Source organism: Pogona vitticeps, chromosome 7 (assembly GCF_051106095.1).
Source record: "Pogona vitticeps strain Pit_001003342236 chromosome 7, PviZW2.1, whole genome shotgun sequence".
In the NCBI taxonomy this organism is placed as follows: domain Eukaryota; kingdom Metazoa; phylum Chordata; class Lepidosauria; order Squamata; family Agamidae; genus Pogona; species Pogona vitticeps.
The window spans coordinates 18,612,756-18,623,776 of NC_135789.1; the positions used below are offsets into that span (position 1 = coordinate 18,612,756).

The 11,021-nt window shown below is 50.2% G+C and overlaps 2 protein-coding genes and 1 long non-coding RNA gene across 4 annotated transcripts in view; 2 read left to right on the forward strand and 1 right to left on the reverse strand.

Moving 5' to 3' along the window:
* Positions 1–6,212, forward strand: part of MADCAM1 (mucosal vascular addressin cell adhesion molecule 1) — a 37,035-nt gene extending 30,823 nt beyond the window's left edge. For both annotated transcript variants that reach the window (XM_078378889.1, XM_020794247.3), the window contains 2 exons: positions 1,178–1,924; positions 3,405–6,212. In XM_078378889.1, the coding sequence (XP_078235015.1) occupies positions 1,178–1,924; positions 3,405–3,511 (854 nt within the window). In that variant the 3' untranslated portion in view covers positions 3,512–6,212. The remainder of the gene's footprint in view (positions 1–1,177; positions 1,925–3,404) is intronic.
* Positions 1,838–9,207, reverse strand: LOC144583987 (uncharacterized). Its single transcript, XR_013537958.1, has 3 exons — positions 8,248–9,207; positions 2,736–6,833; positions 1,838–1,945 (listed from the first exon to the last, which is right to left on the reverse strand). It is a non-coding gene; the product is annotated as an uncharacterized LOC144583987 (long non-coding RNA).
* TPGS1 (tubulin polyglutamylase complex subunit 1) lies at positions 7,637–10,684 on the forward strand. Its single transcript, XM_020794259.3, has 2 exons — positions 7,637–8,086; positions 9,203–10,684. Exons 1-2 carry the CDS (start codon positions 7,683–7,685, stop codon positions 9,732–9,734), a joined length of 936 nt encoding a protein of 311 aa, XP_020649918.3. The 5' UTR covers positions 7,637–7,682; the 3' UTR covers positions 9,735–10,684.
* The last annotated feature ends 337 nt before the right edge of the window (positions 10,685–11,021 follow it).

Genomic DNA, 11,021 nt, shown 5'->3' on the forward strand with positions numbered 1-11,021 from the left:
CTGGAAGATGAGGACAATGGGGAGGGTGGTCGTGCCACCACGGACACGCCCAGGCCACAGGGTGAGTTTAGCCGCAAGGTGGCTGAGGGTCGATCCAGGAGTGTTTCTACGCCACGCTGGCTGCACAACGTCCACATAAAGGAAGTAGAAAGCCAAGTTCTCCTGAGCTCAGACCCCACCTCCCAAGAGGAAAGGACCCGAGCACAATGGAAGGTCATAGCAGGAGAGTCAAGGGAGGAACCTGTTCTCCATGGGTCTGACCGTCAAGCTGCGGACTGTGACCCAGAAGGCAAAACAGTGGCCACCATCGTGGACAGGACTGGACCCTTTGTGGAAGAGATGGTTCTCAGTATCTCCTGCTAGATGGCTTTGGAATGAGAGGCAGTAGACTGGGGACTATGAGCGGGACGGGAGGACGCTCATTTGCTCCCGTCTTGACAAAGAGTTGTTCAAATGAGTGCGAGGGATACCGGATGCTTGATTGCAAACAGATTAGGCTTTCCCTTTGATCTGTTAGGCTGTTTTTCTTATGATTCAAATAACTCAAAGGGATTGTTGATCAGATTTAAAATTACTGGACAGCAATCCCTGTGCACCAGAACTTCCATCTAGGTCCTGCAGATTTTGCCCAGAGGAAGAACGCATTCTAGAATGGGTATCTGTGATGCAGAACCCAGGTATGGAACCCCTTCCTGGGTGTAATTTATGCCTCCTCCCTCCATTTACAATGTCACTTCATCAGTTATCAGAGCAAGAATATTCATGCAAGTGCCAGGCAGTTCATTGCGACAACTGTGAGGACTAGAAACTTGATTTTAAAAAATTAAAACAGCTGAAGGCTGCGTTTCTTGGGACCCTTGATTTCATTGCAACTAATCACATCCTGACCTTTTTTCCTCTCCCCGTTGGAGGTGCATTATGCATGTCACTTGAAAAGATAATTCCTGCCAAATGTTCACATCCCACTAGGTTAGAAAGAATTTTAATATTTTACCTATTTCCTCATGCAATGCACCTCTCCATTCCAGCATTCTCTCAGAATGAGCCAGGCTGGTCTTTGTTCACAAACTTGTTGACTTAAAAAAATGGTTGGGGCTAATAAACCAAGCTCTGTTTGTTTAATGTGTCCACGGACACTCAAAATCTGTTTCATCCTTGCCATATCTTTGGTTTACAGCCGCTCAAAAAGGACCCGAGGCCGCGGAGAAGACCACCTCGGCCTTGCAGAGGACGAGCCATGCGATGACTCCGAAGCCGCTCACTCCTGGGTGGTGGATTTCCTCGTTCACGGCGGCCACCACCGACCACCTGCTTCTTCGTTCCACCCAGGACCTCACGAGCGCCACGTCCAGAGCGGCATCCACGGTAGCCTCGGCATTGGCTGGAACAGAGAGCTCTGAGGTAGAGATGAGCCATTCCCCGGGGCTTTTCTCTCCGGCAGAGAGCTCTGTTACGGAGACGCAGACAAATTCGCTGACGCCTGAGGCTGAGGCCACCAGCAACGGCACCCCCGCCGTGACTCTTCCACCCGCGACGTCACACGTCTCTGCCTCCACCGGCCGACAGTCCACTCTGGAGACTGTTTCCACCCACAACCGCCGTCCTTCCCAGGTGGCTACAGACAGGCCTGAGGTTCACACCCCCAAAGAAGGGCCTTGCCGCCCTGTGATCAAACCTGAGCCCGCACAAGGGGGCACGGGGAAGCCGCTCCGCATCACTTGCCACCTGCCGGAGTGCGGGGGCCGGGTCCAAATCCGGTGGGTTGGAACGCCCGTGGCCCTGTCCCAGTACCAGCTGGAAGAAGGCAAAGACCGCTCCACTCTGATGGTGGCCAGCGCTGGCAAGGAGCATCAAGGGGTCTACCGGTGCCTTGTGATAAGCAGCCAGGCCTGGATGGAGAGTCTGAGGGTCGTCGTCTTGGACGGTGAGTGGCCAGGAGGCTTTGCTATTGAAAAAGCAATTCAGGCCCATGAAATGTTTGCGATCTTATTTGAACACCCAGCAAAGTTACTTTGGGACTACAGCCCCCATCCTACCAGTTGTGGGGACTCTAGGTATTGTACTCCCAGATAATAACCTTGCTAATTGCTGGGTTTTATTATGAGAGTAGCAAAAAACCCTGAGTCACCCTGAGTTTGGTATGCTAGAAGCTTCAAGCAAAATTACACCGCTGGATGCACAATGGTTCAGCCCATCTGAGTGTAACCACCATGGTTCAGGGGGCCCACTGGCCATAGGTCCCTCCTATAGCCTAGGGAGTGGGGGAGGGAGTGAAGTGACCCGTCTTGTCACACTGGCCCTTGAACCTGTTCCCCCCCTCCTTCCGGCTTCAAACAGTATTGATCGCAAGCCTATGTTTTACTTAGGGCAGTCTGCCACCTAGTGGCTGAAGACAATATGGCAGGGTTGCTGTGCTCAAGAGCATTTGTATGAATTAAAATTATTGGTGTCATTTTTGTTTATGCTATCTAGTCTGTACTGTTTATGCCAATATCTCTCTCTCCCCCCACCCCCGTTTGCCCTGTGTTAATGGGAGAGTTTCCCTTTTTGCAGCCTGATGATACAGACAAAACTCTTGGGAGAGGTGAAGCCGACCAGGGGACAGGTTGAGTGGGTAGGAGGAGCGGCAAACGCCTCCTTGCTACAGGGCAGGATCCCATCTGGCTTAAAGGAGGCAACAGGAAGACCGTGGTTGAATAAAGCCGCCCCCGGTTCCCATGGTACTAGATAATTACTGGCCAGTCTCTCATCTCCCATTCATGGGCAAAGGGGCTGGAGCGGGTTGGGTTGTGGCTTCTCAGCTGCAGGGTTCCTGGACAAGACAGATGATCGAGATGCCTTTTTTCAGTCTGGCTTCAGGCCTGGTTAGGGGACCGAGAGGGCTTCGGTCGCCTTGGTGAATGACCTATGCCGGGCTGGTTCTGCTGGGCCCCTCAGCGGCTTTTGAGACCATCGGCCATGATCTCTTCCTGGCCCGCCTCTCTGGAACGGGAGTCAGACTTCATACAGTGTTTGTGTGATGCTTTTTTGTTTGCGTACTCACCATGGTTAGTGTTATATACTCTCTTTTAATGATGTAAGCTGCCTTGGGCCCTTTTTAAGGAGAAAGGCAAAGTAAAATATTTTAAGTTAAAAAAAATAACTTTAAGAATTATTTGTTATGATTTGTTACTATGAGATGTTTATGGTTCAATTATTTCAATCTTCAGTAGTCATTGTTCTCAAATTATCTCAAAATTGTTGCTGGTTTTAGTACAGAACTGTTTCAAGGTGAGCCAATTTACATATCGATTTATGAAAGAAAAGCAGCCTATACGTATATATGTGAAGTGATATAGCGGTGTGGAAATGGATCATATTCTCCTAGGCTTAACCTGCCGTCTTCTTTTTGCTTGTTTCCCCAGATCCCTTCCCGGCCCCCATCATCGCCGCTGGCACTGTTGGGTCTCTCTTAGGGCTGCTGGTGACTGGCTATGTGGCCCATCGCACGTGGCGCAAGCGAGCCAGCTAAGAGTCAGTACCTCCTCCACAGGCGCCACCTTTGGTACTCCCTGAGGGGCCCCGTGACTTTTTGTGAAGATGTGGGGCTGAGGGGTGGGGGGCTGAGCTTTGAGGCAGGCGGCTGCCAAGGACAGCATGGGAAGGCAGGGTCTTCTGTGTTTGCCTGGATCATGGTCTTGGAAGGAAGACGTCGAACGAGACCTCCCTTTGCTTGTGGGGCCAACGTCAGCAATTTCAGCTAGACTTCTTGGCTGGTCCCCCTCCTTGATGGCTGCACTCCGTTGAGAACTGCGGCCAGGATCCTAAACAGTGGGGCATGAGTCGCCGTGAACTGCACGGAACAGCTGAGCCTGGATAATCTGGAATATCTCCTTGCGTGTCTCCCTTCTGTTTTCCGACCTGCCTGTAGCCCTCTCTCCGGGGTCTCTGTTGCGAAGCGCCAGGCTTCAGGACGTTCCTCACCTTCACTTTGCCGATGAAGAAAGGCAGGTCTCGCTGTCACGCAGAGACAGACGCACAGACGCTCTTGCCTGTTTGAATGGACTTTCAAAAGAGCAGAGCAGGAATGGCATGTTGGTCAGTCTATCCCTCTGCAGTGGGAACTGAGTATCGAGCCTCCATTAGCCAGGGCAGTCTCTACCTGTCGGGGCTGAGCACAGACGTTAAAGGGGCAAGAGACATAACTTCACCAACGGGGCGAGGAAAGGGCTCCTGGGATTGTTGTCCTTTAAGGAGGGTTTCCCCCTTTCTGCTGTACCCCAGGGTTCTTCCCTCTCCTCCTTCGGACCCACGGCTGGTCCCCACTGTCTCCTCTCTCCCAGGTAAGAGGGCTTCCAGGGCACATTCTCTCTCCTCTCTGCTTCTTCTCCCAGGACCTTAACCCTCTTCCCCTGTCCAGGGATTCTCCGGTTCCATCCAAGACCCTCTCTGGCTTCTTCTTCTTCTTCTTTTTATTCTCCGTCCATCCAGATTCCTTTGTCCCTTTTCCTCAGGCTGTCTTCTTACATCTCTGTGGTTCCCGCCCCCCCCCCCCGCCCGGCCACCTTTCCCTCCTTTCCTGCCTTTTCTTTGACAGCCCGCTGGCTTTCTCCTCCCATCACCTCTGGCCTTTTCCAGGGCTCTGGTAGCTCACCTTGGTTCCCCCTTTTCCAGGGTAGAGGGGAGGGCACACGGGTGGGAGGCGGTTTCCTCTTGCCCCTTTTCTCACACTTGGCTAACCGATCTCTTGCTAATTACAGAAGAGCGAGATCCTTCCGTGCTGTAGCAAAGCCCCGGAAACAATTCCTTACATTTATAAACCAGATGTGTTATACAGCTCCTGGGGAGGGGGTGATGGATAAGGGAAGGAAGACCATCTCTTTGCTTTTCCCTCTGACTCCTCTTCCTCTCTCGGCTAACCTTTCTGGTCTCTCCCTTCCTGCCCATTCACGAAGCAGCCTGAGACAGCCCAGATCCATCTTTTCAAAGGCCTGGGCCACTGGTCCTGCGGGAAGGGTTTTGAAAGCAGGGCCAGCGATGACACATGAGGACTCCCTCCCTCCACCCCCCTGAAAATCCCCCACAAACAATCATCCCTCCAGAATCACGTCTGCCTGTTTTGCTAGAACCTCACCTTGCTCCACCAGCAACATGTTTGCTCCTTTTCCATCAGGTTTTCCAGCACACAGGGGCCACGTGCGGGTGTTGCAGGAAAGTTGGAGCAACAAGCAAAAGGCTTGGGGCCAATTTCACAGCGGCCAGAGTGCTCGCTCGTGCTCCTTGACCGAGGCCTCCCGCTTGAAGTGCTGGCTGCAGTGCCAGTGAGCAAAGGGCTTCTCCTGGGGGTGGACCAGAAGGTGCTTCCTCAGGGCCCAAGGGGCGCCTGCTGCTTTTGGGGTGGGAGGGGCCTCGTCTGAAGGCACCTCGCCGCGTTCGTAACCAGGGCGGCTGGAAGTGCTTCCCCCAGTCTCAGCGGTGGGAGTGGTGGGCCAGAGGCACCAGGTGGTGCTCAAGGAGGTTGGCACAGCGAGTGAAGGCCACATATGTGGACGCGCAGGCGCTCCCAGAAATTCATCTGGTGCTTGACGTCCTTCCAGCACACATCACAGGGGAAGAGGTCCAGGCCGGGGTTGGAGACTCGGGAAGGGTTTTGTCTTTTTTCCTCTTCTTTTTGGGGCCTGGGTTTTGGAGAGATTTAGTTCAAGATCCATTGATCTTGGGCCAATGTGTTGACTACCACATTTATCTGGATGTACAGTTTTATAATAATAATAATAATAATAACCTTAGAACTGCAGAGCTGGACGGGACCCTATGGGATCATAGAAGTCCAGCTCCTATCAAGGCAGCCCAGTGGGGGAATCGAACAACTGACCTCAGGTGCCGCAGCCAGAGACCTCCAGCCCTGAAGCTCTCTAGCAATTTTGTAGGCTATTGTGATCCGATGAGTGAAGCATGCTGAATTGAAAAATACATGTACTGTCTCATTTGGCCTTTATTTTTGGAATCTGGAGATGGCTTACCATGTTCCGTGTCAGCCTGTGCGTTTCTCACATCACCAGTAGCTACCCTTGTTTTTTAAAGAATTGTTTTTACTGCTTTTGCTGTGTCTGTTCCTTTTTCACCCCTTGTTTTACTGTCTCATTGTAAGCTGCTTTGTTCATGTGAAATTAAATGCTATGTAAAAAAGAAGCTGTCAATAAATCTGGGCAGATGCTTCTCTAGGCCTGTCACTCTGTGGTTGGACCTTTGAATCAGTCCGAAACTTACTCCATGAGTATCCATCATTCCTCAAAAAGCCTTTCGCCATAAGTCAGATGCAACTTAGGCAGCACACAACACCCCCTTGGGTCCCTCTACGTTAGGGGTTTTCAGGCTTCTGGCTGTGCTGGAGACAAAATGTCAGGGCATGGAGGGGGTCTCTTCCCTTGGTGAAACTCCTGCCGTGTTTGCACAAGGTACCTGTTTAAATTCCTTGTGTCTCCAGTTTAAAAAGAAGCAGAGACCACCAGCGAGGAGACCTGCTACTGGTCAGATGGAAGAATACAGCTCACACAAGTAGGACTGTTTAAACCAGCCATTGATTCACCACCATGAGGACTAAAAACCTGACTTTTTGGACAGACCTAGTGACACTGTAACCCTTTTCTACAGGTGTCCAATCCTGGATACCTCTGTGTTGTTGTTTTTAAAGGATGAAATGATCCAAAGATGCCAGAGACTGCAGACTTTAGATCACTGAACAGCCAACCCACTGGGTGTTTTGTTGGTGAAGAAAGACTTTCAACCAGAGTGTTGTAGTCTGGCGCTCTTGACCGCAATGGATGGGGCCCTTTCTTTGGAACAAAAGGCAGCTAGAAGAAAAATAAATTAAAATAAAAGTTTATTTTAATTGTTGCAGTTGTCACTCCTGGATTCTCTAATATTTTGGGAAAGGGTTTATGAACAAAGGAATAGAGACCCATTAAACTGGATGCATCAGTTGAAACTGGAACTAAACACACCTTATACCCATAACTCTGCTTTTTTTTTTTTACAGCTTAGCCAATATACAGCTTCTCTTTCACAAAGCGTCCTTTGCTAATTCTCTGAGGTTAATTAGCCCCATTGTAATTAACAGCTCTTCCCCCCCCCAACACCTTCTTCTCTACAAATTCTCATTTACTCATTAAAACAACCTCCCTTCTGGAAAATGTCACTCATTTCACGGTACCGAGAAGACCAGCCGGCAGAATCTACGTTAAAAAAATAATTCAATATACTGTATTAGGAAACGTGAACAGCAACCCATGCAAACCGGAAGTGGGGCTCCCCCCTATGGACGAATCCTAAAACAGTTCCTTAGGTATACTGTTAAGCCGCAGATACAGATATATTTATACACGCTGGCGATTCTTCTGCCCTCAGATGCCTAACTTCAAGTATAGCTTATTAATTAGCCTTAAACGTTATGAAAAAAAATGGTTTTCCGGCAAAAGGCCTCTACTTCCGGTGACAACGGAAGCCGCCCATTGGTCGCCAAGGTACCGAATCGGTGTACTACTCTAGCCCTTGCATCTCTACGGTTGACCACCTCGCACTTCGGCCTCTGAATCTGAAGTTTCCCACTGTTCTTTGGGACCGGAAGTGCATTGCGGCTCTTCTCGCGTCCCCTTTGGAAGCCCTCCCTGATTGGCCACCCGTCAGAAAGATGGCAGCTGGGAATGAAAAGCGTGCCGGACGCAGCCCACACGCAACATGGCGCCCGAGGAGCAGGGGCGCCCTCAAGCAAAATGGCGGCCAGCGAGAAGCGGCGCCCGCCGGCGGCGGCAAGCGACGCGAACCGGCCGGTTGCCACGGCAACGGGCAATGACTTCCCCGAGGGCGCGGCCGAGTTCCTTCTGCAGGCCGGCGTGACCGACCTGGTCCGCTCCGCCCTCCTAAAGGTGCTGGAGGCCCGGCCGGAGGAGCCGGTGGATTTTCTGGCCGCCTACTTTGAGAAGCTGACGCCCCGGAGCCCGCAGGCGGAGGAGGAGGCCTCGGGCCCGGCGGAGACCGGCCAGCCCCACCTCCAGCTCCGCCTCGACCGTGCCTGGTGGGCCCTGAGCCTGGCCCACCATTCCCACAGGTGCGGCAGGACCGGGGGAGGGGTGAAGGGAAGGGGGGGAAAAAGACTCTGGCCCCCAGAAGGCCCCGCGGCCAGGCACCGGAGAAAGCGGGAGGGGAATGGGTTGCGGGGCATGCTGGGAAACGGAGTTCGCGGGGAGGGGGAAAGAGGCGCCAGAGGACCTGCTCTGCTCCCTCGCCCGAGGGAAAGGGGGCGGGAAAGAGTCGGCAGGAGGCCGTGGCTGGACATCTTCAACCCCATCATCCACCCGAGGGTTACGCTGCCGGAGGGTGAAGGGCGTTGGAGGTGGAATAGAATAAATGTAGATGGTTGTACCTGAAAAAAAATAAAACATCCCATGAAAAGAACCGCTAATGCGTTTTTTGGAGCAAAAATTAATATGACCCTGTCTTATTTTCAGGGAAACACGATAGATTGATAGATAGATAGATAGATAGATAGATGGATAGATATCTTTGTCCATATCTATACATATACACACATCTCTCTATATAATATATATATACAGTATGTGTGTATATATAGAGCAATACCTATCTACCTATGTATCTATAATTTTATATCTATCTAAAGATACCTATGTATGTATCTATAATTTTACATATACTGTATATAAATATAATAAATATAAATATGTATATAAAATGACCCTCCAGATATCTATCTATCTGTCTGTATATCATAAGCACCCACTGATTTAAAGTCTTCAGGCATGTGGCTTGCATTGTAATTTCTGATGGTTGATAATTATCTGTATGCAGGCTCGCTCATAATGTTTCCAAGGAGGTTTGCACCATTAAAAAGAGAACATTTGAAGGCAAAATTAAAAGGTTAAGAGATTTCTGTTACACTTCTTTTCTTTGATTCTGGCAGCCCCTTGAAATGCCAGATCTATCGGCTGACATACTGTTTCCCGAAATAAAATTTTAAAAGGTATCCTACACATACATTTGGAGTGAATGACACTGAGTACAGGGTCCATCTGCAGACCTTGAGAAAATGCAAGTGTTTCCTTTGCTCAGACTTTAGCCTTCCTTAGTTTTCTTAACTTGCTCGCCTGCTTCATCATGAAAGCTGACTTCTATAACGTGAGTCTTTCTCCCGTCTTCCTTCAAGGACGGCCTTTAACAACAACGTCAGCATGGCGTACGACTCTCTGAGCGCTGCCGGGCGGCGCAAGAAGGCAGGCGTCAACGGGAAGGTCTACAGTGACCTGCTGCGGCTGATGTGCCGGGAGCGCGCTGCGCCGGATGATCTTGTGCAGCCCCTGCTGCGGAAGATCACCTGCCGGGACCATGAGGCCGTGCCCTTCGACATCTTCCGCTATGGGGTCCTCTGCTGCCTGGTTCTCCTGGAGTTCTTGGCCAAGGCAGGTGCCCTCTACAACGCACTCGGCGGCGGGTCTGCTGCCGCGGATAAGAGGGCATGCGTGGCCGTGCTGGGCACCCTGGAGGAGGCTCTGCGCGACACCGGCGTCTCGGCTCCCATCCGTTATTTGGAGGCCGGATCCAAGCTGGGGCCGGACAGTTTGGCGTCGACTATGGACCGAGCCTTGAGCGAGAGGAAGCCCAGCGTGGCCATGAAGAAGGATGAGTTTCTCAAGAGGGCTTCAGACGTCTTTATTGCCAAAGTGAAACCCATTGACTGAGCACAGACTGGGGGCTTTCCACGTTCTTTTCCTCCCAATTCACCACGAGAGTTACCTGTGATAAGCCAAGGGCAGGAAGGGGAAGCCGGCCAGCCTTGCGTTTCCAGGGATGTCTGTTTTAAGGGCGTGAAATCCGAAGGGGCAGGAATGCATCCTCTTAGCTTTTTCTGTCTGGTTGAGCTGCTTCCATAGAGGTGAGCTCAACTGGTTGAAGCTGCCTGGACTGCATCTTGCGGGGTCGATTTTCACCGGAAATGTTGGGTGGGTTTGAAAGATGATGGAAGTATTTAAATTTGCTTATTTATACCTCACATTGCCTGGTGTTTGCTTTTAAAAACATCAACGGGACGTTTGCCTTTCTCTGGAAAGCACATTTAACCCTTATCCGAGAAGAAACATGTAGAAAGAAGGACGTTTTTCTTCCCTAGGTTGGTCGTTTTCTAACAAGATTTGGGAATTAGAGATCTCTACACATGGGAATGCTACACGTTAAAATTTCCCTTCCTCTCAGAGCTGAGTGTTTCTGAGCTAAGCGTGCCCTACATTTCTGTATTTAAGAAAGTGGGATGTGTGATGGAGGTAATAAGTCTGCTGTTGGCTTTCTCAGCAACCAAAAGGTCACGGTTGTGGCTCCGATTGCGCAGGTAACTCAGCATTAGCATGTTCCACTGACCTCGGCAGACAAAAGCACTGCAACAGTGTGTTCTCTAGTGCCCCCTAGTGTCTGATTCTGATAGTGTGCCTTGCACATCTTTACAAAAGACAATGCTTCCTGTGCTGCAGGTGATTGCTGAAGTGGTGGCAGAAATCCTGAAAAATTCATATCAAAGTGTCTCTCAAAATGACCTTTAAAACATTTACTTTTAAAGTAACTTGAAATCTATGAATGTTTACTTCCAGCTAACTTGCAAAGTTTATTTGTTACGCCTGTAAAAGTGACTTAGTGACTACATGTTGTGTTATTTATTTATTTGGTACAAGTAGTTATGTCTCCTGTACCTTTGCAAATGCTCACTAGTTTACTCCCTTCCCCAAAAGTATCTACTTGCAGGGAATTATGGTGCTTGCGATTCGTCCCTTCTAAGCTGGGGGGGCTTAATTGTAGCAGTCTCTGTAACCACACACACCGGAGGAGGTGTATGGATCTAAATCAACAAAGGAATTCTACAAGTCAGGCCCTCTACCTGTAAAGCTAACAGGACTTAACGGCCTATTAGGAACTAAGCCAACCTCAGATTTTTTAAAAAAAACCATTACAGTTCTTATTCATTTATTGTTAACTCTTGA